Raw genomic sequence first — 27,832 nt, forward strand, 5'->3', positions numbered from 1 at the left:
ATTGCTTAGAACAGTGCTTCCCCACCTTGTTTCAAACTTTAATGGCACTCAAAGAAAAGGATAGTAATTGGCTGGGCGCGGTGGCTCAAGCCTGTAATCCCAGCACTTTGGGAGGCCGAGGCGGGTGGATCACGAGGTCAGGAGATCGAGACCATCCCGGCTAACACGGTGAAACCTCGTCTCTACTGAAAATACAAAAAATTAGCCGGGCGCGGTGGCGGGCGCCTGTAGTCCCAGCTACTCAGAAGGCTGAGGCAAGAGAATGGCGTGAACCCGGGAAGCGGAGTTTGCAGTGAGCCGAGATCGCGCCACTGCACTCCAGCCTGGGTGATAGAGCGAGACTCCGTCTCAAAAGAAAAAAAAAAAAAAAGAAAAGGATAATAATTGTACCGTGCATTGGTTCAATAAGGAAGCTGCTTACAACCTGCTGGAGGCAACTAGGCCTTGAGCTCCACTATCCCAAGTTCTGCCACCACTCTAAAGCTAATATTTGGGCAAATCTAACGCATTCATGGCACATCAGTTGGGAAGCTGTGTTCCAGAATAGTTCTGCTACTTACATGTTCCTCTAATAGGATCCCTGTTTCACTGATATGTTACTAGGGTTCTGTTAATCAAATGCTGGTAGTGGTGTAGAAGAGCCCAATGGTGATTGTCAAACAAAATGAGAATCCTGAATAAAATAAGCATCAGGAAACCATCGTCCTTTTGTCCTTTTGTCCTGTAAGGACAGAAGCCTGGTAAGGAGAAGAGCCTGAATTTCAAGAACACAACTAAACGTTTGTTATATTATTGGGACATAGGAAATCTTTGTGAAGGATATCCTCTGTCAGTCAAGTTTGTATGAGGAAATTGAGTGACTGTCCATGTGGAAGTTTCAATTCATTAAGATCTTCTAAGTTATTACAAGCCAAAGAGCCTGTGCCTCTTCTAAGGAAACACAGTTGCCAAAGCCATAGGCCCTGGCACTAGTAACATTAGGGCTCTAACTTTCCTCTTAATTTTTTTTTCACTTTTATTGAATGATTCACTTTTCTCACTAATTTTAAAAGCCACCTTTATCATATACTAAATTCTTACATACTAGAGTATCTTCATAATTCAAGTGTTTATCAACTATATAACCTCATGTGGAGGTTATATGGTTATTTGTGGAATTACAACATAAAGTATTCTCTTACAAAAGTGCTCTTTAAAAAGTCAGTACCTCCTCGAATATCCTTCTCTGCTTGACAGTACCATCTATTTCTGCCCATTATGTTAATGTCTGTGTCAGTGTCTTGCAGATTGTCATTAAAAACACAATATAAGTTCAATGAAACTCCACTACAAAGTGAACTAGCAAACTTCTCAAAATTGGAGGATTTCACAAGGTCAATAAAAATGACAGAAAACTGCTCAAATCACAAGCATTACCAGAAATGTGTCAGGGTCTGTCCAATTAGCAATTAAAAAAAAAGTTGGAAAGGATAAAAAACAATGACAAGGAAGCCAGGCGCAGTGGCTCAGGCCTGTAATCCCAGCAATTTGAGAAACTGTGGTGGGTGGATCATTTAAGCCCAGGAGTCCGAGACAAGCCTGGGCAACATGGAGAGACCTCATCTCTAAAAAAATACAAAAACTTAGCCATGCTTGATGGCACACATTTGTGGTCCCAGCTACTTGGGAGGCTGAGGTGAGAGGATTGCTTTAGCCCGGGAGACAGAGGTTGCAGTGAGCCAAGATCACACCACTGCACTCAAGACCCTGTCTTAAAAACAAACAAACAAACAAACAACAACAACAAAAACGACCACAAGAAGAGCAGAAAGGAATTATATGATCAGAGACAGACCCTTTTAAAAATGAAGCCTGGGATATTTTGCAAAATGATTCTTTGATTATAGAGCAGAAATCAAACATAAAGTGAAAATTATCATTTCATGCTTTCAAATAATTTGTCAAAATGCCAGCTGGCTTTTTTGCAATAATTGAAGCATATCCCACCAAAATTATTAGGAAATTGAAGGACCCAGAATAGTCAACATGATCTTGACAAAGAAAAACAAAGTTGAAGGACTCACACTTCTTGATTTAAAAACTTGCTAGAAAGCTACAGTAATCAAGACAGTGTGGTATTAGCATAAGGATGGACATATAAATCAATAAAATATAATTGAGATTCCAAAAATAAACCTTCACATTTACAATCAGTAGATTTTTGACAAGGGTGACAAGACAATTCAATTGGGTAAGGAACAGTCTTTTCAACAGATAGCTCAGTGCTGGGATATCTCATGGGATGTTGCAAATGGATACCCACATACAGAAAAATGAAGTTGGACTACTACCTCACACAATGTTAAAAAATTAACTCAAAGTGGATCAAAGTCCTAAATGTAAAAGGAAAAGCAATAGAACTTTTAGAAGAAAACATAGGTGTAAATCATTATAACCTTGTATTAGGCAATGGTTTCTTAAATACTCAAACCATAAGCAAAAACAAAAAATAAATTGGACTTTATCAAAATTTAAAACATCTGTCCTATAAAAGACATCATCAAGAGAGTAAAGAGCCCACAAATAGGAGAAAATATTTGCACATCGAAATCTGATAAGGGACTTGTGATCTGCAACATTTAAAGAACTCTTACAACACAGTAATAAAGACTATACCCCAATTAAAAATGGACAAATGATCTGAATAGGCATTTCTCCAAAGAAGATATATAAATGCCAATATGCACATAAAAGATGCCCAACATCACAATCCAGCAGGGAAAATGCAAATCAAACCAACACTAAGATACCATTTCATACCCACTAGGATGGCTTTAAAAAAGATAATAACAATATTGAAGAGGGTGAGAAGAAACTGGAACCTTCATACACTGCTGGTGAGAATGTAAAATGGTACAGCTACTTTGGAAAACAGCCTGACAGTTCCTCAAAATGTTAATCATTGAGTTACCATATGACTTGTGGGTTGCCACAACCTTCACTTCCACTCCTACTTATACCCAAGATAAATGAAAACCTATATCTATTTGAGAACTAGTATATGAATGGTCATACCACCATTCTTCATAATAAGCAAAAAAGTGGCAATAACCCAAATGTTCATCAATTAATAACACATAAATAACATATAGTATATCTATACATATTATTCAGCTATAAAAAGCAATAAAGTACTGATACATGCTACAACATGGATGAACCCTGACAACATTACTCTAAGTGAAAGAAGTTGGCCACAAGGGACCACATATTGTATGATTACATTTATATGAAATGTTCAGAATAGGAAAATATTAGGACACAGAAAGATTAGTTGTTGCCTAGGAATGTGAGGGTTAAGAGGATTGGGAGTGATGGTTAAGAGGTGTAAAGTTTCTTCTTGGGGTGATGATAATATTCTAAAACTGATTGTGGTGCTGTTTACACAACTCTATGAATACACTAAAAATTACTAAATTATACACTTTAAATAGATGAACTGTATGATATGTGACTTATACCTCAATAAAGTTGAGATAAATACACCTAATATATCTCATAAAAACAAATTTTTAAAATCCTATTTTTGAGTTGATTAAACCCAGCTGAACATAAAATTAGTGTACTCAAAAATGGATGTGAAGAAGTTTCTCAGCATGTAGTACAGAAAGACAAAGAGATGGAAAATATGAAGGAGGGACTAAAAAAATGGAGTGATGATGGAGTAAGGAAGTCTAATAACTAACTCCCCTTATTAACTCTGTAGAGCAGCTTGTAGGAAGGAGCAGTGCGTCCCCAGAACCATCTCTCTGTATTTCATTATCACCCTTTAATCAACCTTTGGGCCCATATGCATACTGAGGTGTTTTTTTTAAACTATCATCCAACCTTGTGATCAAAAAACCAAGTGTTGCAAGAATCTTTTCCACAAATCTGTATCGAAATTTCAAGCTAATGTCCACAACTCTCTTTTTTTTTTTTTTTTTGGAGACAGAGTCTTGCTCTGTCACCCAGGCTGTAGTGCAGTTGCACAATCATAGCTTACTGCACCCTCTATCTCCTGTGCTCAAGTGATCCTCCTGCCTCAGCCTCCTGAATAGCTGAGACTACAGGCAGGCACCACCATGCCTGGTTAATTTTTTTTTTTTTTTTAAGTAGAGACAAGGTCTCACTATGTTCCCCAAGCTGGTCTTGAACTCCTGAGCTCAAGTGATTCTCCTGCCTCAGCCTCCCAAAGTGTTCAGATTATAGGCATGAGCCACTCTACCCAGCCAGTCCACAACTCTTAGGAGGAAGACTAATTTTGCATTCAGAAAGAGACTAATTTCACATACAGAAATTAGTCTTCCTCCTGAGGAAAAGAAATTAGGCTAATTTCCTTTCTTGAGTCTTTTCCCTAATACTCTGAGCCAATAAAATGAAAACCATCATTCTCAATATATTTCACCACTTGTACTCTCCTTGCATTTCTCCCTCTATAATCTTATTAATTGCTGGAATTACTCTTCTCTGAGTGTGTCTCAGTGCTCCTTTTGCTTATTACTTGCTGGTGGCTTGAGAATTGTCATCTTTCAAAGTAATTAGAATGAGAAGAAATGGCAATGAGAGGAGAGGCTGGAGGAAACCATCTTAAAAGTAATTTCCAAATTGCCATCAGGATAGTTATCCAGTTTTTAAAGTTTGTTTAAGTAAGAGATATGCTGGTAAATGTTTTCCCCCCAGTGATTTTCAATAATACAATACAGGCATACTTCATTCACAGATAATGCATTTTTTTACAGATTGAAGGTTGTGGCAACCCTGAGTCAAGCAAGTCTATTGATGCCATTTTTCCAACAGCATGCGTTTACTTCATGTCTCTGTGTCACATTTTGGTAATTTTTACAATATTTCAAACTTTTTCATTATTATTATATCTATTATGGTAATGTGTGAACAGTGATCTCTGCTGTTACTATTGTAATTGTTTTGGGATGCCACAAACTGCACCCACATACATGGCAAACTTAATTGATAAATGTTGTATGTGTTCTGGCTGCTCCACTGACAGCTGTTTCCCCATCTTTCTCCCTCTCCTCGGGTCTCCATATTCCTGAGAAACAATAATATTAAAATTAGGCCAATTAGGCTGGGCCCAGTGGCTCACGCCTGTAATCCAGCACTTTAGGAGGCTGAGGCGGGCGGATCACTTGAGGTCAGGAGTTCAAGACCAGCTTGGCCAACATGGGGAAAACCCATCTCTACTAAAAATGCAAACATTAGGCAGGGGTGGTGGCAGGTGCCTGTAATTCCAGCTACTCAGGAGGCTAAGGCAGGAGAATCGTTGAGCCTGGGAGGCAGAGGTTGCAGTGAGCTGAAATCGCACCATTGCACTCCAGCCTGGGCGAAAGAGTGAGGCTCCATCTCAAAAAAAAGAAAAAGGCCAGTGGATAACCTTACAATGGCCTCTAAACATTCAAGTGAAAGGAAGAGTTGCACATCTCTCACTTTAAATCAAAAGCTAGAAATGATTAAGCTTAGAGAGGAAGGCATGTAAAAAGCCAAGAGAGGCCAAAAGCTAGGCCTCTTGAACTAAACAGATAGCCAAACTGTGAATGAAAGGAAAAAGTTCTTGAAGGAAATTAAAAATTCTTCTCCAGGAGACACATGAATGATAAGAAAGTGATACAGCCTTGTTGCTGATATGAAGAAAGTTTGAGTAATACGGATAGAGGATCAAACCTGCCACAACATTCCCTTAAACCAAAGCCTAATTCACAGCAAGGTCAAGAAAAAAATAAAGTTCAGGCTGGGTGCGGTGGTTCATGCCTGTAATCCCAGCACTTTGGGAGGCTGAGGCGGGTGGATCACCTGAGACCAGGAGTTCGATACCAGCCTGGCCAATGTGGCAAAACCCTGTCTCTATTAAAAATACAAAAAGAATTAGCCGGGCATGGGGGCAGGTGACTGTAATCCCAGCTACTCTGGAGGCTGAGGCAGGAGAATCCCTTGAACCCAGTAGGCAGAGTCTGCAGTGAGCCGAGATCACACCATTGCACTTCAGCCTGGGTGACAGAGCAAGACTCTGTCTCAAAAAAAAAAAAGAAAAGAAAAGAAAAGAAAAAAGTAAAAAGAAAGAAAATAAGAAAACAAAGTTCAGGACCTAATAGCTTCACTGCTGAATTCTACCAAATATTTGAAGAAGTAATACTAATCCTTCTCACACTCTTCCAAAAAATTGAAGAGAAGGGGAAACCTCCAAACTCATTTTACGAGGCCAGCATTACCCTGATACCAAAGCCAGACAAGGACACTACAAGAAAAGAAAACTACAGGCCAGTATCCCTGATGAACACAGATGAAGAAATCCTCAATAAAACACTAGCAAATTGAATTCAATAGCACATTAAAAGGATCATTCATCGTGACCAAGTGGGAATTATCTCAGGGATACAAAGATAGTTCAACATACACAAAACTATACATGTGATACACTACATTAACAGAATGAAGGACAAAAACCACATGATTACCTCAACAGATGCAGAAAAAGCATGTGATAAATTCAACATCCTTTCATGATAAAAACTGTCAACAAATTAGACATGGAAGGAGTGTAACCCAACACGATAAAGGCTATATATGACAAACCCACACCTATCATCATACTCAGTGCAGTAAATGTTTAACGGTGTTTAACAACTCAGGAAAAAAAGGAACCCTAGTTTGTTGAGTCTGATTCCCAAGGTGTAAATACTCCCAACATGGTCAATTGCAAAATCAAAATGACATTTGTGTTTAACAACTAGCTGGCAAAAATTTATTTAAAATTTTATAGTTATCTCTCACAAAATGGTACGAAAACCAGATCTAGCAAACCACTGGTCTGGACTCACATCTTTGAGGGAGAAGGCATTTTAGGAAGAACTGGATATCTCAAACCTGATTTCTTAGACCATCAGGACTGATTTTCTTCAAGTGATAAAGAGTGTGTGTCTACGCACACTACATATATTCTAATTTATGCTCCACATATTCTATATTAAGTCCTGCAGGCAATTCTTCCCTACTTGAATCAATAGGTTGGTTATCAGCCTTAGTTTCAGGCATTAAAACTTTTCATCTTTTTCCGATTTTCTATCGTATTTTAGAAAGATGTTGGGAGGCACTAATTGTTAGTTGCTAATCAGACACAATCTTGCCCTGCAAGTATCAAAATGATTCTTATATAATTTTTAAAAGCCCTCATAAGACTACGGATACTTCCTCTTTTTTTAATTTTTTTTTATTTTCTAGACAGGGTATTGCTCTGTCACCCAGGCTGGAGTGCAGTGGTGTGATCATAGCTCACTGCAGCCTTGAACTTCTGAGCTCAAGCGATACTCCTGCCTTAGCCTCCTGAGTAGCTAGGACCATAGGTATGCGACACCATGCTCGCCCTATTTTTATTTTTAGAGAAAGGGTCTTGCTATGTTGCCTTGGCTGGTAGTGAACTCCTGGGCTCAAGCAGTCCTCCAGCCTCAGCCTTCCAAGTAGCTGGGATTACAGGTGTGAGCTCTTCCTCTTTAATTTATGTTATCCCATAGGTGTAGAGAGTCAGTTAGTAAATATGTTAATATGAAGAAAACAAGGTTCTATCCTTTTCCAAAATGATTGTAGACTTCTACTTTATGCCAAGATGAAGTAACAGGGATTTACCCTCTTGTCTGGGAAAAAAACTGGATAAAATATATGAAACAGTGGTTTTTAAGACACAGGACATAAGACAAAGGACAGTGATCCTTGAGAAACAGGAAGCAGACAAGGTGAGACCGATGGTTGTCCCAGCATAGTACCTTGAGAGTTTCCAAGCTACGAAGCAGCAAGGAAAAATGCCAGGTAGACACCAATGGCTCCCTGAGTTGAGGAAACAGAGTCAAGAGTCTGGGAAGACCAAGGTAGCTAGAGTTCACAGGACAGAATACCAGAGATGACAAAGCAGCAGAGAAAATTCTAGAGATCTATGGAGGGTTCCTCTCAAGTTTGCTACAAGGTGCTGATCAATACATGTGTGAAGAAACTACCAGTTGAAAGAACCAATAGAAAGGACTAGAGGTAAGAGTGACTAATGGTTACGTTCCAGGAATAGTGCCTGTTTTCAACAGCTGAAAGAATTCATCTCCAGCATACCTTCTCTACAAGAAAAGTTAAGTTCCGTAGGCTTATGGAAAATGCTACCAGGTGGAGTATGATCCTACACAAAGGAATGAAGAGCACTGAAAATAGTAACTAAATGTTACTATTTTTTATTTTTCTTGTTGAAATCTTTTGAAAAGATAATTGTATAAACCAAAATTAAACAATGTGTTGTGAACAATATATATATATAATGATATCGATGAAACAAGATTAGGAAGGGAAAAATGTTAAGTATATTATTGTAAAGGTTCTTACACTATACATGAAGTGGTAAAATATCATTTAAAGGTAGGTTGTGACAAGTTAGAGATGTATATTATAAACCCTAATGAAACCACTAAAATCAAAACAAAGAGCCACAAAGGAGATAAGATGAAACCATAAAAATACTCGGTCCAAAAGAGTCAGGAAAAAAGGAAAAGGAAACAACAGATGAGACAAATAAAAAATAAACAGCAAAATGAGACTTAAACTTAACCAAATGAATAATCACATTAAATGTTAAATGTAAATGTCGTATATACCCCAATTAAAAGGCAGAGATTGAGTGATCAGACCAGATCTTTTAAAAAGATCTAATTAAATACTGCCTACAAGAAACATAGTTTAAATATGAAGATATGAATAAGTTAAAAATAAATGAAAAAAAGATGTACCCTTCTACCACTTATCAAAAGAAAGCTAGAGTGGCTATCTTAATATCAAAGTAGATTTCAGAGCAAAGAATATTATCAGGGATAAAGATCACTTCCATGATAATAAAGGAGTCAAAACACAGAGAATATAATAACCCTAATTATTTATATACGTAATAACAGAGCTTTAAAATACATGAAGCAAAACCTGTCAGAACTGCAAGAGATAGGCAAATCCCCAATTATAGTTAGAGATTTCAATAACCCTTCTCAATAATTACCAGGTAGATGGAAAATTAGTAAGAATACAGAAGACTTGAATAATACTATCAAACAACTTCATCAAGTTTACATTTATAAAACAGCCCACCAAATAACAGCAGAAAACACTCTTTTTCAAGTACACATAGAATTTTTACGGAAAGTTTGTGTTGTGGACCATAAAGTAAGTCTCAACCTTAAAAGGATTCAAATCATTCAATGGATGCTAAAGGAATAAAATTAGAAATCAAAAGTGTAAGTAAAGTTACCTGGAAAATCCTCAAGTATCAGGAAACTAAATAACACATTCCTAAATAACCCAGGGGGCAAAGAAGAACTCAAAAGGGAAATTAGAATGTATTCTGGACTGAATACAAATGAAAATACAACACATTAAAATCTGTGGGATTCTGCTAAAGCACTACTTAAGAAGAAATTAGGTCCCTGAAAGTTATATTGAACTCCCTAGAATCAAAACACAAATTTAATTTTAGATGCAGAGTAACAGAATAAAGTGTATGGGTTGATTCAAAAAATATATACTGAGCACCTAATTTAAGCCAGACACTATTTGGGGACCTAAAAATCAAGTAAACAACACAAAAATAAGACTCCCTATTCTTATGGGGATTGATATTGTAGCAAGGGATATAGGCAATAAATATGTAAGATACTTTCAGATATTAATAAGAAAATAAAACAGCAATTTAAAAGAGAAAGGCCAGAGAAGATCTCTGTGAAGAGATGTGAGCTGAAACCTGAATAAGGAGAAGCAGATCATTCAAAGATCTGGTCCCAGGGAAATAATGTTACAGGCAGAGATCAGCAAGTGTGAAGGCCCTATAGGTAGGAAGTATATAGGAGAAATAGAAGACCAGTGTGGCTGGAGAAGGTTAAGTGAAGGAGGCATAATAGGAGAGTTATCAGTAAAAGCAGAATCAAGTAAAAGTTAGGTATATAGAAGACAGGCAAGCAGTTCAGTTCAGCTGGAGCACAGGTAGATGGGTGAGGACTGGGATTTGGCTAGAAAGGTACAGGTTGGTTTAGACTTGTACTCATGGTAGCCACTGTCTATATGTGGCTATTGGCTACATGTGGGTAGTACAACTGAAGGACTGAAGTTTTGATTAATTCTAATTAATTTAAATTTGAATTTAAATTTTAAAACTTTTAAGTATTTGGGAAGAACTTGGGTATGTGAATCTACTGTTTCAACTGTAGGTTTTATATCTCAATATAGATCAAGTATTTCCAATTAAAATGTCAAATCTGATTAAGATAGGCTGTAAATAAGGTGCCCACTGTATAGCTTTTAGCACTTAAGTCATATATCCCAGGGTCACCTTAGCTATAATATATACTCCAGATTTTGAAGTATGTAAAATAACATTTTTATGACAGGTTCAGATAATCTGAATACGTAAGGTTAAACATCCAAAAAATAATTTTACCCATTTTATACTTTTTTTAGTGTGGCCATTAGAATTCTAACTATTAATTACACAACTGACATATTTCTCTGAAACAGCACCTGTCTAGATAAAGGCAGGCCTTGAAATCCAACTTGAATTTCACTATTATTTAGTAGAAAATAGTCACTGAAATTTTAAAATTCCACATTAGTAACTTTTTTGTTTGTTTTTGTAAAAAGTATTGCAACATTTGGAACTATAAAAATAGGACTGCCCTTTAAAAGTTGTATTTTTAAATCACTTCAACAAAATGAAGTCACCAAAAAAAAAAAAAAAAAAAAAAGAAGGAAAAGAAAAAGAAAAAGCCTTTCAGGCCAAATGACTTGACTACAGTTACACAGGCTGTCTAACATAAAGCCTAAAACAAGTTTCTAGTTTTGAGTGTAAAACAAACCATTTAAGAAGAGTTCAAAAGTTGACAAAAGTCAACTTTAGCATGTATTCCTTCTTTTGACAGCCGCAGGTTTCTAGATCTATACAAAATCTCAGTTTTCTACAAACTAGGAGAATTTCTAATCAATATCAAAGAATCACAGACAATGGCAGAACATTTTATAAGTTAATTCTGTTTTGTGGAGAGGAGAGATCCTCAAAGACAGCCCCCTCTTGCCCTTCCTCCAACAATGTTCTGCAATAGACAAAGAGAAGTCAGAAGGATTATTTTGCTTTATTTTGTCAATTATAGGACATCTTATCTAGCACCGTAACTGGCTTCTTGCTCCCCTCCTCTAGTGCAGTCAGCCCTGTGTATCCACAAGCTCTAAATCTGTGGATTAAACAAACTGCAGATAGAAAATATTCAAAAAAAATTTAAAATAATAAAAACACAGTATAACAACTATTTAGATGGCAATAACATGGTATTAGGTAATAAAAATAATCTAGAGATGATTTACAGTATATGGAAGGGTATGAGTAGACTGTATGCAATGCAAATACTATGCCATTTTATATATATGGGATTTGAGCACCTGTGGATTTTAGTGTCCATAGGGGTCCTGGAACCAATCCCCTGCAGATACCATGGAACAATTGTAATCTATAATTTGGGGAATGTCATCACCAGCCAACCAGCTACCCAAACCAGAAATGTGATAGTCATATTAGATTACACTTTAACTTACTTCATTCAAAGACCTTCTCAAATTCTACCTTCTTAATTTAGTTCAAATTTTCCTTTCTACTTCACCCCATCCCCAATCCCCATCTAAGGGCCACACAGGTAAGTAAGGCAGAAATGGGATTAACCATTTGGACTCTCTGGGTCATCTAACCCACAGTCATGGTTCTAACTCCCAAATTGTACCTCCCTCAGACAGTTCTCAAAATATCTCAGAAATGTAGATCCCCCTTCACTTGCTAGAAACATCCACCTAAATGTTTTGTAGGCATGTCAAACTTAACATAGCCAAAACCCCAATTTATCATTTTTCCTATCCAATCTGTTCCTTACCATCTATTCCCCAAATGTTGGGATTTTAGATTTCCCATGCTAAATAATTAGATATCAGTTTCTCTGTCAATAATCAAATCTTTCCCATTTTATCTTATTCTTCAAATCTTTTCTCTATTTTTCATGCCAACAAATCCTTATCATCCATTTCTCACCTAAACTCCCTTTAATAGCCAACATCCAATCTTCATGTGACCTACAAAGATGCGACCATTGCCTACCTTTCTTATCTATTGATGTCCTTAGTGATTCAGTCATAAGAAACTGCTTATGGTTTGTTGTTTTTTTGTTTCGAGACAGAGTCTTGCTCACCAAGGCTGGAGTGAAGTAGTGCAATCTTGGCCCACTGCAACCTCCACCTCCCACATTCAAGCAATTCTCATGCCTGAACCTCCTGAGTAGCTGGGACTACAGGTGCATGCCACCATGCCTGGCTAATTTTTTTTGTATTTTTAGTAGAGACAGGGTTTTGCCATGTTGGCCAACTGATTTTTTATTTAGATATGGAGTCTCATTCTGTCACTCAAGCTGGAGCTCAGTGGCATGATGATAGCTTACTGCAGCATTGAACTTGTGGGCTCAAGCAATCCTCCCACCTCAGCCTCCCAAGTAGATGGGGACTACAAGTGTGTGCCACCTCGCCCAGCTACCTCTTTTTCTCATTTAGAGATGGGTCTAAATGTTGCCCAAGGCTGGTCTTAAACTCCAGGCCTCAAGCGATCCTCCCGTCTCAGCCTCTTAACTAAACTAGTTGGGATTACACGCGTGAGCCACCACACCCAGTTCTGCTTTTAGTTTATGCATAAACTGGGTTGTTTCTCATCAATCTTTGTTCATGTGCTCTCTATACCTATATTGCCCTCTTTCCAGTTTCAGGAGCATTCTCAGGTCTCCAATGTCTACACATGAAAGAAAAAGTAAATCTGAGTTACACAGGCTCTACTGGTTTTAAAATCTAAGAATCAATAAAATGCATATATCTTGTTGCCCCTAGTAGAGGTTCTCAGGCATAGAAAACCACCATGAGAATGCATTTCTAGCCATAACGTTTAACCAATGGGATTTAAAGGTCAAGAGCATTCTGGACACTCAGTTTATTCTTAAAGGTCAAGAGCATTCTGGACATTCAGCACAACCTCTGGTTCCTAATCATCTCAGTTCTTAAGTGTCTGTTCTTCAGCATCCTTCCTAAAAGAGTGATTGCCAAAATTCTGATTGATTTAGCACCCTGTGTGAGTCATCTGGAAAAAGTGACTTGACAAGGTAAGTCTAGGAAAAAAAAAAAAAAAGGCAAAAAAGCCATGTAGGGGACTTACAATAATGTGATGTCAACAGGAGCAGGGAGGAAGAACTGCAAGGTAAATCTTATTAAGGGAAATGTTCTGGGCACATGACACATCAAACCACAGTTCACTTGGAAATCGTAATTTGCCATTCAAACTGTGAATACAAGGAAAATATAACAAAACCCAACATCAGCCTTCAATATTCACAAGATATTCATGAATCTACATACCAATGAGTATTCATTTTGTAATTACACAGATCACACACATTGATTTTCATGAGCTCATCACAGTAATAGAAGCTCTCCTGAGAGCTCAAGGGAAAGGGAAATTTTATCATTGTATCTATACTAATTAAGAGGTAGTAAGTGTTCAACTGAATTAAAATAGGGCTCAGCTGTTGCCTCACCTGCCCTGAGGTCTTCTCTCTATATTAAGATGCATAAGGTGCCTTTCTTTACTCCCAGAATTCCTCTGCCTGTTTTGCTCTCACTGTACTTTCCACATTATCTTTTATCTGCTCTGTGTTCTTCCTCTAGACTGTGACCATCTTGAGGATTCGGTCATGTGTTTTTCATCTTTGTATCCCTAACACGTAACAGTACTTGGCATTTGTTAGTAATCAATAAGTGTACCACATGACTGACTAGTCTTCTTTTTACTTGATTAACATATCAAAAAGTCTAAACCAATGCTATTTAAAGTAACTAGCCTATGAACTGTTAATAGTTTATAATGCAATAGAATTCAAGTCAGAATGTTAAAAGAAAAAGAAATGCTTCCTTTTTAAGAAAGTCTTGCTGTGAAAAAGTATCTAGCAGAACTAATGCTTTGTGATGTAGCTGATTGACATTCTTGCCCCATTTTGGTTCAAATACTTGAAAGTTGGATGAAGACATTTTCATAAAGAAAAATAAAATGCTGAGGGGAAGGATAGTTAAAATTAACTTTATGGTCTTCATTCATCTTTATAAGCACAAATATTCAGGCTGTCAAACATTTAAACTAAAGACACCTATTTTCACTGGTAAAAAAATAAATACAGACACAGGGCACTTAAAATGTTTTTAAAAAGCCAAGACACATAAAAAAAAACTAATAAATTTTTAATTAGAATTTTTTCCTTTTTTTAACAGGACAAGTAACAGGTTACATCAAACTTCAGAACTTCTCAAATACCTAGTTATTATACACATTCCCATCTGTCTTGCAGGGAGGGATCTTGGTCGGCTTAACAGTTTCAGGTAAAATAAGCTGCATAATAGTATATATTACAATAATAAATGTACAATGTTTACATGAAATATGTTTTAGAAGCAAGAAAAAGATGCATCTGCATCAAAGGCGACCTTTTAAAATGCCACAACTATTTTTTACATTCACTCTTGCAACAGGTTACAAGATGGGGGTCACTAAGCTCAGATAAATCACTATGATGCACATAAAATACAGGAAGATTGGTTACTTTATATATTATATATATTTATATTTTCACACGTTAGCATCTGAGACATAAACTGAGAATTTAAAATTTATTCTCTTCAGATAACAAATCATTTTTTATTCTTCATAAACAAGGTGCCCACAAAAGCACACAGGTAAGGCACAATAGGGCTTTCTGTTACAGAATAGTGTGCATCATGTTTACTTAACCAGAAAACGTGCATTATCTGTGCAAGTTCATGCTGCAAACCCAACGCATACAATAAAACAAAAAGGAAACTGAGCTTTAAATACAACCAAAATTGGTACAATTCCAGCTGTTTCACATATTCATTTGGACTGACAATTATATATCAACAGGTTATTTTTAAAAAGCCAATTGTAGATTACAAGTAAAATTTACTCAGCAACTATTTTTATCTGAAATCATAAACAGTAATAAAGTAAGTTTACCGAAACAAATTAAATACTGAGGCACAAAGCAACAGTCAATCGTGCATTTACTATATTGCAAACTTTCATGACCCAAAATTGCAAGTATAATTTGTCAAATACACATTTTGCTGCAACAATGTGCCCTGCTTTAAACTTGACATATAACAGAGGCACTAACATATCATTAAATTATAAATAGATTGGGAAAATGACTTAATCCCAATGGTACTATGTCATGGCCCTAGTATTTATAATAAATACAGCTTTTCACAAAATATTTTTCCAATATCTGCCAATTTCTTCTTTATTGCTCACATAAATTTGACTCTATTACAACTGGTATCAGAACTTTCACACAAAATCATACTCAGACATTTTTATATAAAACCTATAAAAGATATTTTAAACTTGTATCTAATACTTCCAGATGTTTGGCTGTTTGATCTATGCAAAAGTACAGCCATATGTGTATATCTCTGTGTGTGTATATATATACATCTATATATACACACACATACACACATACATATATACACACACATTAGATTATGAATAAAATAGAAAGCTTATTTTACTGCTTTAATGCAGACATCCTCATAAAACAAGACTACTTTCACCACCACCAGCATTTATACATATATACAAAGCCAGTTTAAGTACATATACATCCACTTACACATATTTGTAACCACTAAGCCCAAATTAATTTTCCCATATTCCAGCCGTAGCAAATGAATCGCTTATAAGCAACAGAAACCTAAGGTTAAATTGGGAAATCAACAGTTTTACCACATTAGCCTGTAGGAACTATGCAGGTGACTGTATACAAAAATTCACAACATTAGTTCACAAGAAATTATGGGACTACAAGAAGCCTTTTCATCATGCTTTTGTGTGGTTATCCAAACACTTCTTGGGGCAAAAATACAACCACATCTGAAAATGCTTAATAAAGGCAGTGTTCCTCATGCAAAACTTTAAATGTACTGGCTTAACTGAGCTCCAAAAACTGAATGAAATAATTATCCTACCTACTCAGCATTGCTGCCTCACTGCTAAATCCCTTTGGAACCTTAAGACTTCTGGAACGTTCAGAGATGTATTCATCAATAAAAATATTACATACAAAAAGCATTTAAAAAGGAAGACAAAAAGCCAAACAGGAATTTTCCTATTGTAAATAACAGTCTTAGAAATGGAAGAAAATCTTTTCAGGAACTTCCTTGAGAATTGGTTAGGCCAGTCCGAAGACGAAGATGAGACATAGAGTTCATATGTTTATTTGATGGCTTCAATGGAGTGTTGGAAGTGAGAGCCTGGGGAAAGCGATGGTGGTATCTATCTAGTCGTAAATATTTTACTGTAACCAATTTCCCTGTTGTAAGATAAAAATAATATTTTAGATCAGTAAAACTTTAATATTTGCAGAAAATTAACTGTGGTAAAAGACATATGAGCACAAAACATAAATAAAGTCATCTAAAATTATTACTCAAAAAAATGCTAACCTAAATTCTTTTATTTGAAATCTGGTATAGTTTAAAATTAAACTATAACTATCTTTTCAAAATGTTTGTAGTACTCAAATTTCTTACCATCAAACCAAGAGCCATGCAATGCTTTAAAAGCCTTTCCAGCATATTCTGGAGACAGACATTTAACATATACACAACCCTGTGATATTAAAAAAGAAAGAAAATAGTCTTAGTTTAATAGCAACAAATCCAAAACGTGAAATTCAATACCAAAAGTTACTTTACCTCACGTGAATTTTTGTCTACTGCAATGTGAACAATGCCATCATTATCACTGCATTTTTCTAAAATTGCTTCTTGAATTGCCAAATGCCACTGATCCCCTATTTCCCTAAAAGTTAATGAAAACAAAAATCAACAACCATATTCCTACTTGGTAAAAATTCTTCATTGTCTCTTACAACATATATATATTACTAGAATTGGTATAGTTTTAAAACCACATACGATTTTAATTGGTATTAAGTAAATGCTTGTTGACTAACAGAAGGTAGATTTAAAAATTACAATTCAGAAGTCTCAGCCCTCCTCCCACTTTCCAGTAAAAGAGTGCAGAGCGCTGGCCAGGCACGGTGGCTCATGCCTGTAATCCCAGCACTTTGAGAGGCCGAGGCAGGCGGATCATGAGGTCAGGAGATCGAGACCATCCTGGCTAACACGGTGAAACCCCGTCTCTACTAAAAATACAAAAAAAAAAAAAAAAATTAGCCAGGCGTGGTGGCAGGTGCCTGTAGTCCCAGCTACTCGGGAGGCTGAGGCAGGAGAATGGCGTGAACCTGGGAGGCAGAGCTTGCAGTGAGCCGAGATCACGCCACTGCACTCAACCCTGGGAAACAGAGTGAGACTCCGTCCCAAAAAAAAAAAAAAAGAGTGCAGAGAGCTGAGGCAATGAAAGACTAGCCCACCGCTGCAGAATAAATGGATTGGGTCATTCCTATGTTTAAAAATCCTGTGTACTTACAGTAATTTCTGTTTTCTTTCTATTGTTAATAAGCACTTTAAATGAGTTGTGAACTTATTAAAGTTGTAAAAGTTAAATGTTATTTATTTGAGACAGGGTCTCGCTTTGTCACCCAGGCTGGAGTGCAGTGGCATGATCTCGGCTCACTGCAACATGTGCCTCCCAGGCTCAAACCATTCTCCCACCTCAGCCTCCCAAATAGCTGGGACTATAGGCGCACACCACCAATTCTGGCTAATTTCTTTTGTATTTTTTGTAGAGACGGGGTTTTGCCACATTGCCCAGGCTGGTCTCGAACTCCTGAGTTCAAGTGATCCACCCACCTCAGCTTCCCAAAGCACTGGGATTATAGGTGTGAGCCACTGTGCCCAGCCGAATGTTATTTTCTTTAATTGTAATGATAAGTTCAAATTCCTAAAGAAAATTCTTAGTAAATACTACATTTGAGCTTCTCTTTTCCAAAATAATTGATACAGGACTAACATTTTGTACAGTCACCTTACTATAATGACAGTTTTAAGGTGTTTCTGCTGTGGTAAGGGACATTTGTCTTGCTTGTGAGACAAAGATGGCAGGAGAGAGAGGAAAGTGACTTCACTTCAAATCACAAATTTTCATCTTAGGTAATAAAATAGTGGACTTGCCAATTCCTAAGGCATGAGGTAAGATTCCCAACAGAGGTATCATCACATTACTAATTGTTTCTATCTCTGCAAAATAGAGGCGGTGTTTGTCTCTCTCTCTCTCTCTCTCTGTGTGTGTGTGTGCGCCCGCGTGCAAACACGTGTGCATACTGCTTCCTCACATTTCCAATTTTGCTGTCACTTATTTGGAATTTCATCAATGAATGATTAGATGAGACTTTGGGGGTATTTTATACATATTGTAATTGCCACTGTTGGGACTTTTAAAACAAACAGAATTTGATCTGTACTATCACTGGATAGATAAGCAGTGCCCTCAGGAAGCTAATTCTAAGAATTATTACAGCTTATATATGAAATACTGTGAATTCTAAGGCAGTCACTTTTGACTGTGCTATTCTCTGGAAGCATATGTTGTTGGAATTATAAAGTCTGAAAAGTTCTTCAAATATTATATTGACAAGTGGAGACAGGACTTTGTAGAGAAGCAGGTATATACATCTTTGTAGGAAACTTTTTACAATTTGAGATTTGAAATTTGTAAGCAGCAGTGATTGTATCTATATTTTCTACTGAGGCAAAAATATTGACAGTCATGTATAATGACTTACACATTTAATAAAGGGTACTCTTTGTCATTGTGAGTCATTAATTTGCCTCAAGCATTTATCTATCTGCTATGAGGATTCATAAGGAATACAAAGATTTATAAAAGTTTTACAAATCTTTATACATTAGTGTCCTTTGGCCAAATCTTTGCTTGGAATTTAATGAAAGAGAAAAACATAACATTTCTGTGGTAGAGATTCAGAAGAAAAACATTTTCAATTACAGACACACCATTATAAGAATATCATGCATTTTCCAGCCAAATATTCAGAATAAGAGTTACATGTACCCCTGATCATAATACTTACATAACGGGATCAAACATATTCCGAATCTTTAGACACGGTGTCAAACTATTTGGTGGTGAATTTCTTCTATCTAAATGAAATGCTACAAAAAACAAGTTAGTTTTACTATTTGACATTGTTCTAGTTTGTTGAAAGGTATTCAATCATTCAGTTCATTCAAAAAATATTCACTGCATGCTTTTACTAGGAGCCAGACCCCTGGTTAGATGTTAAGGTGAGTAAGACAGTCATTGCTATCAAAGAGTTTACAGTTTAATGGGAGAGACAGATGATAAAGAGTGTCATGTAAGAAAGTACAACTGTGATTAAGTCCTTAAAAAAAAAAGTACAAAAAGCTTTTTAAAAGTAACTTAACCTCATATGAGAAAATAAAACTTCCCTGAAAAAGTGAAATTTATGTGGGAACTGAAGAATAAAAATTAGCAGGGTGAAGAGAGGTGTGTAAAGGAAGATTTCAAGCAGAGGTGATTGCTTGTACACAGCTCCTGGGGCACGAAGGAGCAAATGTGGCTGGAGTAGAAAGAATAGAGATAAACCTACAGAAGATGTCAGATTATTTAAGATGATGTAGGCTACAAAAAAGTATTTGGGCATTATGGTAAGAGTAATAGCCACTCAACTGTTTTAAGGAGTAGAATAGGATGAGATCTGTCTTTTAAAACTACAAATTTTAAAAATACATTGTTATGTGGAGACTCAGGTAAAAGCAGAAGTGAATGCAAGATGACCAGTTAGAAGGTTATTATTATATTATAGTTGTCTAAGAAGGAGAGGATAATGATGTGGGTAAGACAGGCCAACAGTGCAAGTGACAAGCGGATAGAATCAGGACATATTATGGAGTAGATATGACATGACCTGTTGAAAGGTTGGACAAAGAGGGATAAAGGAGAGATTAAGAATTATCCCTAAGTTTATGGCAGAATCAACTCAGGAAAGGTATCATTAACTAGACTAGGAACACTGAAGAGGATCAGGCTGGTGTACATGTTGAATCTGTGGTGCCCACCTCCTAGTACAGAAATATATAGTTGGGTACAAAAATCTGAAAACCAGACTTCATTCAAAATAAAAAATTTGGGAGTTATCCCAATATGGTAAATTAAGTCACAGCAAGACGATTATCTAGGGAGAGATGGCAGAGTGGGAAAAAAAGATGGCCTTAAGAAACTCTAACACCTAGAGGTGAAGAAAAAGAGGATAATCTAGAAAAGGACTGAAGAAAAAGTCTGAGGTAGGAGAAAAAAAACAGAAGAAGGTGGCATCCCCAAATCCCAGTGAAGAAAGTTTCAAGGAGGGCTGAACTGTCAAACACTGTTAAGAGGTCAAGTAAAATAAGGAATTCTCTATTTTCAGTTTATAGGGAAACTGAAATGCATGCATCATTTAGAGGAAATAGTATAATCATTGGCAACATGAAAGCATCATTTTTTAATTTAAGTTCTGGGATACATGTACAGGACATGCAGATTTGTTACATAGGTAAACGTGTGTCATAGTGGTTTGCTGCACCCATCAACTCAAACCCATCACCCAGGTATTAAGCCCTGCCTGCTTTAGCTGTTTACCCTGACAGAGCATCACTTTTATGCCATGTTTAAAGAAGCCTCTTATTCAAGCTTTTTCAAAGTGAAAATTAATTGGAGAATAAAAAAGGAGTGACTGGACTTTGTATTGCATGTCCAAAACAACTTACCTTTTCCACAAATACTATGTTTAGCAAATATTGACATACTTTTATAGGGAAAAAGTCATAATTTTCTGATGCATTGTTTTCTGCTTTTCTGTGTAGTAAAGGTTTGGGTACATATGACAGCCAATCTTCAAAACCCCCTATAAACTTACCCCTTTCTTATTTATACATGTTTTTGAAACTATGTAGGCATTAAGAAAAATATGGAAAGATACCCACAAAAGTTACTTGGCAGGAGGAATATATAAATAGAAAGGTCTTAGTAAGAGGAGGCAGGCAAAAATTGGAAAAAAAAGAGCAGTTAAAAAGTTACGACTTCACTTATATACATATATAGTTTATATATATTTTATTGTATATATAACATAAATTATGTGTCTTATTTACATAAAGAAATTAGATGAAAAGAATGCAGTTAATATATATAATACTAAGTTGCTTCATTAAGTGAAAAAGGCAAGATTCAGGGAATATTCATCTTTATTAAAGATAAACCATTTATGTTTGCATTAGCAAGGATAAAAGTGTGGAAGGATACATAAGAAGCTAACACTGATTCCTTCTACGAAACAGAACGGGAGAGTTTTGCCTTCATACATCTTTGAATTGTACTGTTTCACTTAACACATATTTGTCATTTTGAAAAATTAGAAGAAAATTACTTTTTTGATGTTTAAAAATACATACCTTGACCTTGCCATACTTTAGAAGGTATAACTAATATTTTGTCACAGGATGCAGAAGGCTGGATCCACCGCCAAACCAGAAAATCTGCACCACCTATTCTTCGTGTTTCCGTGCGAACTCTAGACTCATTAGCAGCAAGGAAGTCAACAGCTCTATCCCAGACTTTCTTCATTTTTTTCCTATCATGTGAACAAAATGGCAAATTTACTATCATCTTGGCTTGTCATCTTTTTGAAATATTAGTATCTGAGGTAATAGTTAACTCTAGCTGTTCTTACCACTACTCATGGAGTTTGTTCAAAGAAGATTTAGATGCCTATATCTCATCTCAGATTTTCTGAGTTTCAATTTCCAGAGCTAGAGCACAAACATCTGTATTTTTTTTCCCCAAAAGCTCCACTGGCTATTATGTGTTGCTAGGGTCAAGATGCTGCTTCAGGATATGGAATTATCTTTTATTTTCAAAAAGTTGCATTTTAGTTTTTACTTTAAAAGCTTCATTAATAATAAAGTTAGTACTTAAAAAACATTAGTAAAACACCAGCCACTGGCTGTCATCTATTTCTTTATCAAGATGAAATTAAAGGAAATAAGATGGAGACTAACAACAAAGAATCAAGAATGCCTAGGAATGAGAATGACTTAGAAATCCAGGTGTCACTCAAAATCAGGAGAATAGAAGAGAATTTAGAAAGAGAGTATAAAGTACAAAAACAAAGCAAAACCAAAAAAAACCTGTGCAGTAAGCAAGTCTAGTTGAGAAGGGTCACAGCTCTCAATATAATTTTCAATACTGCAGAAAGCACTTAAATTTTCTGATTTACTTGAACTCATAATGCTTTGAACACACCTGTCATGAGGCTGTATTAAGGAATCGCGTACATGTGGAATAGGCATGTAAGGTTGTAAATCTTTGTTTTCCTGGCAGGCTTCATTATGACTTCGTAAAACATCTAAAAATAAATAAAATTTACAAATGAATCAATCACTTGACATAATGTAGTTTAATCACACAATGACTCTTCTAGAAATAGTTGAGATTCTTACAAATACCATACCTATAATCTTTACCACCATATCATACATCTGCCTTGTTTCCTCCTCTTCTTTTGTCCATCGATATTTCATGTAACGCAGAACGACACAAACCATCACTACACCTGTAATATTAATATACTTTGTATTTTAAAAATTGTGGTCAATATCATTCAATAATATTTCAGTGATTATTTTAACTGCCACAACGGAATGAACCTTCAAGACAGATGGCTGAATTAGCTATATAATTAAAACTACATAAAAAAATTTAATACTGAACATTTTCCAAAGATTCGCTTTCTAGAAAAAAGCATTTCTTCCATTACACTGATAAGTGAACATTTAAATTCTAACTACTATTTAAAAAAAATAAAATATAACTATGTTTCACAAACTTTTTTCCTTTGAAGCATAAAACGACTAGAAAAGTGAACCTCATGAGATTAAACATACTAAATCTTACTTTAAGTAAAATGAATTTTTCTTTTGTTGTTGTTGTTGTTTTTGAGATAGGGTCTTACTCTGTCATCCAGGCTGGAGGGCAGTAGTGCAATCATGGCTAACTGCAGCCTCCAACTCCTGGGCTCAAGAAATCCTCCTACCTCAGTTTCCCAAGTAGCTGGGACTACAGGCACGTGCCACTATGCCTGTCTAATTTTTAAAATTTTTTTGTAGAGGTAGGGTCTATGCTTCCCAGGCTGGTCTTAAACTCCTGAGTGCAAGCAATCCTCCTGCCTCCCAAAGTGCTGGGATTACAGGTGTGAGCCACTAAAGCTGGCCAAAATGAATTATTTTTAAAGAAGAAAGAAAGAATGAAAAAACAACTCTCACCTACATCCCTATTATCAATTAAAAAATGATAAAAATTTTAAATTTAGGTAAATTACATTTTAAAAACTAAATTTTAATAAACTTTATAACACTTTATTATTTAAAAATAAGCTCAATTTTTGTATTTTTCAATTCTACTTTCTAAAGTAGATTTCTATGTATATACTGACCACATTTGTTTTTCTGTGACAGTCTTATAACAAAGTTTTATTTCTACCTCTCCTTATATTACTGTTTTCTAAGCCTTTAGAATGATTCTGACATTATTTTTATTATATTTAGTGAAGACATCTAGCTGTGACTTATGTGGCAACCATCACAAAAATGAATTCTCAACTCTGGCATTTAGTGAAATACACACAAAAATTCAGACTGCAATTTATCTCATTTCTTATCTTTACAACTTACCTAAGCATAACAACAATAATCTGTGAGTTACAGTAACAAAAGCACGTCGAAAACGACACCAAAAAGACATCAGTGGTCTTGTGGACTGTAAAAACTGCACATCAGTTATATTTGTCAATTCTTCCTCAGGGCCAAAACCAACACACCTATTTAAAAATAAGTAAGGTAGAATTTAAAGTCAAAAACCATTTCTCCCAGTACAGAATGGTCAAAGTGGAAATCAGATCCTTTACCTTATTCCAACATCTTTTCCATTTTCTAAGATCCACTGCAATGAAGTGTTAAATATACCTTCATATTCAGGACCTAAATCCTAACAAGAAAAATAGAGAAAAATAACTATTCTTAATCTACATTCATTTGACTCTCTGTAAAGTATCCTTTATAACACACTCTACATAACATTTTTATTTTAACTACATAACATAAAATATTCATTACAGAAAATTTTAAAAAGAATGAGAAAAAAGAAAAAAAAAGTTAGCATTTTCCCACTACTCCAATATAATCAGTGTTAATATTTTGCTTTTTTATATTTTACATATTTGGGAACTGAGTCTCTCTCACTCAGGCTGGAGTGCAGTGGGACAATTTTGGCTCACTGCAGCCCCCGCCTCCTGGGTTCAAGCAATTCTCCTGCCTCAGCCTCCCAAGTAGTTGGGATTACAAGCATCAGCTACCAGGCCCAGCTAATTTTCTTTTTTCGTACTTTTAGAGAGACGAGGTTTCACCATGGTGGCCAGGCTGGACTTAAACTCCTGACCTCAAGTGATCCACCAGCCTTGGACTCCCAAAGTGCTGGGATTAGAGTCATGAGCCACTGCGCCTGGCTTGGAAGTTCTTTTTTTATCATTAGTTTATCAGTGCCATCATAAGAGTGAATTCACCACTTTTAAAAATGCAATACTATTTATAGATGAACAAATAAATGGCAAACTTCCAGATTTGGATGTTTCACAGACAAGTATTCTCAACACATAAAAGCAGTAAGCCTATCAACTAAAGAAAAACTGACCGGGTTACCAATTATAAGATTTGAGCATTCAAGTAAAAAGTAGAATTTTGATAAACTAGCATTCATCTTTGTGACCTGGACAACTTCACAATACTTGAAGACCTTTCCAATGAGATTTGTGTGACATTAACAAATGCAGTTTTTTGATATGGAATAATGAAATGTGACCAATGCATTTAAAAATGACCAATGCATTTGAAAAATTCTGATTTTTATAAAAACCAATCACGCATAGGTAAAAGATCCATTCAAAGTACAAAATAAAAGGATTTTATGAGACAAGAGTACAAAAAGTTCACTGGCACAGTCTGACATTCCACATTGCAACTAACATTTAAGAAACTACTACTTATAGAGGTTTGGTATGGTATCAAAGAAAATATCTATCTACAATTACCTGAAAAGGCAACTAAAATACTTTCCAATGTTTTGACTACATATCAATGTGAGGCTGGATTTTCATGACATACTTCAACTAAAACATCATGACAGATTGAATAAAGAAGCAGATAAGAATCCAGTCACCTTTTATTAAGCTACACATTTAAGAGATTTATAAAATATATAACAATGCCACTGTTCTCATTGAATGTTTTCATTCTGGAAAAGTTATTTTTCATAAAAATACATTACATTAACATATAATAGATTCATTTTTCTTATTCTAAATACATAAAATTTTTTCAGTTTTAATTTTTAATATAAACATGTATTTGTAATACATATTTACCATTAGAAAGTAAATATATCTAATAGAAACAAAAACATATAAATGTATATCTCCCACAAACAAAAGCCATAGAGTCCTCAGTAATTATAGGGAACCAAAAAGCTTAAGAACTGCTATGTGTGGGTAGAGTATTTTTAAATTAAAATAGTAAAAATAAATGTGGTATCATATTACACGTACTACTGTTCTACTTGTTTTTTTCACGGAACAAAATATTGTGTCAATGTCAGTTTACATGGAAAAAACCCTATTTTTTTCAACAAAATAGTATTCCATTGTATGATTATTCTATACTTTTAATCAACACCTTATTAATGAACATTTAGAATATGTCCAATTTTTAAAAATTTATCAAATATAATACTGTTATAAACACCTTTACCATGTGCCAAGTACTATTTTAGAAACTAGAGGTGCAGCATAAACAACACAGTGAAAAATTCCCTGTGTTCATGGAGCTTGTATTATTAGTATGTCTTTATGTCCCTTTTGAGCAAAAAATGAATTTTTTTTTTTTTTTTGAGACAGAGTCTTGCTCTGTCACCCAGGCTGGAGTGCAGTGGTGCGAACTCGCCTCACTGCAACCTCCATCTCCAGGGCTCAAGCACAGTCTTGTGCCTCAGCCTCCCAAGTAACTGGGATACTACAGGCGTGTGCCACCACACCCAACTAATCACTGTATTTTTAGTAGTAGTAGAGATGGGGTTTCGCCATGGTGGCCAGGCTGGTGTCGAACTGCTGGCCTCAAGTGATCCGCCTGCCTTGGCCTCCCAAAGTGCTAGGATTACAGGCATGAGCCACTGTGCCTGGCTCGTAGAGGAAAAAATGAATTTCTAAAAACAGAAATAAAAAGTCATTTCAAATTCTCTCTAAAAAAAAGATTTTTCTAAGAAGTGTCCTATTGTATTTTATCAACAGATTCTTCAACAGCATTGGAAATTATAAGGTTTTCATTTGATCAGTATAGTTTACTTCCTAATATAAAACTGGTAAGTTATTCTAATGTATCAAATTTGCAAATGTAATAAAAAGTTTTATAAAGCAGAACTAATCTTGTTAGGCATCATTACATGAAACTACTATTAGGATTTTTAAGATGGTGAAGATAACTATAGGCCATCTGTTTTTTTAAGCTTGGGTGTTTATTATAGCATTTACAAACATCAAAAAAATTGCAGACAATGTATTTAATGATTGAAAAAAGGTTTATATATGAGATCATTTCAATGGATATTATGAACTTAGAAATAATCATGATGAGAGCTAAACAGCTATCTGCTTAAAAAAATAAAACTACAACATTTAATTTATATATACAGTCATACCTCAGTATTCACAGAGGATTGGTTCCAGGATGCCCCATGGATACCAAAATCCACAGATGTTCAAGTCCCTGATATAAAATTGCATAGTATTTGCATATAACCTATGCACATCATTCTTTATACTTTAAATCATTTCTAGATTACTTATAACACCTAATATAAATGAATATGGATAGCTGGATTTTTAAAATCTGTATTTTTTCCATTGTATTTTTTTCTTTTTATTCCCACTAAGATTTTTGATCCACGGTTGGTTAAATCCATGGATGCAAAACCCATGTATACGTAGGGCCAACTGTATTTATAATTATAAAATATATGTACTCATATGAGTAGCACAAGAATGAGGATACAAGTGATTTTTATTTGCTTTAATATTGTTTTAAAATATTATGCAATAAAGTTACACAAAATAATTTCAGGCAATTAGTTTCAATTGTTATAAATATACTACTAGAAATCACTTTGTATATAAATGAAAATCTACAAAGCAAGATTAATATAGGTTATCAGTGTAGCTGAAGACAACATTATTGCATTTAGTCTTCTTTGTAATGTTGTCACTACCATACATTTTTAAAAAGGATTTTGTACTCATTTAGTTCTTCAAAGACACAGATGCCACATAGTACCCTTCAAATACATGCATATATTAAAAATCAATGAAATAAATGTTGTATTTACTTGTACTTATATACATGCTGTTCAGCTTGTATTGCTATGATTTGCCTAGTATCATGGCATGCTTTGCATTACTACATATACTACTGGACAAGTATAATCTAGTCTTTGAAGACCAGACTATAAACATAAGTTTCAGATAACATAAAAATAAACTCCCAAGGTTATTAGTGCAAATTTTAAATATACAAATTTTAGGAGGCTGACATTATAAATATTACTGTTCTCATCAAATATCCTTAAAAA

At 35.4% G+C, this 27,832-nt stretch overlaps 1 protein-coding gene across 1 annotated transcript in view; it reads right to left on the reverse strand.

Moving 5' to 3' along the window:
- Window positions 1-14,328: 14,328 nt before the first annotated feature.
- The window catches only part of LEMD3 (LEM domain containing 3), a 79,174-nt gene continuing 65,670 nt past the window's right edge, over window positions 14,329-27,832 (reverse strand). Inside the window, exons 5-13 of the mRNA XM_509197.8 lie at window positions 24,069-24,148; window positions 23,836-23,981; window positions 22,617-22,718; window positions 22,409-22,511; window positions 21,559-21,737; window positions 19,179-19,260; window positions 16,882-16,987; window positions 16,717-16,795; window positions 14,329-16,496 (exon numbers count right to left, since the gene is read on the reverse strand). Coding sequence (XP_509197.3) covers window positions 16,333-16,496; window positions 16,717-16,795; window positions 16,882-16,987; window positions 19,179-19,260; window positions 21,559-21,737; window positions 22,409-22,511; window positions 22,617-22,718; window positions 23,836-23,981; window positions 24,069-24,148 — 1,041 coding nt within the window. The 3' untranslated portion in view covers window positions 14,329-16,332. The remainder of the gene's footprint in view (window positions 16,497-16,716; window positions 16,796-16,881; window positions 16,988-19,178; window positions 19,261-21,558; window positions 21,738-22,408; window positions 22,512-22,616; window positions 22,719-23,835; window positions 23,982-24,068; window positions 24,149-27,832) is intronic.

The sequence above is a fragment of the Pan troglodytes genome, chromosome 10 (assembly GCF_028858775.2).
Source record: "Pan troglodytes isolate AG18354 chromosome 10, NHGRI_mPanTro3-v2.0_pri, whole genome shotgun sequence".
Classification (NCBI taxonomy): domain Eukaryota; kingdom Metazoa; phylum Chordata; class Mammalia; order Primates; family Hominidae; genus Pan; species Pan troglodytes.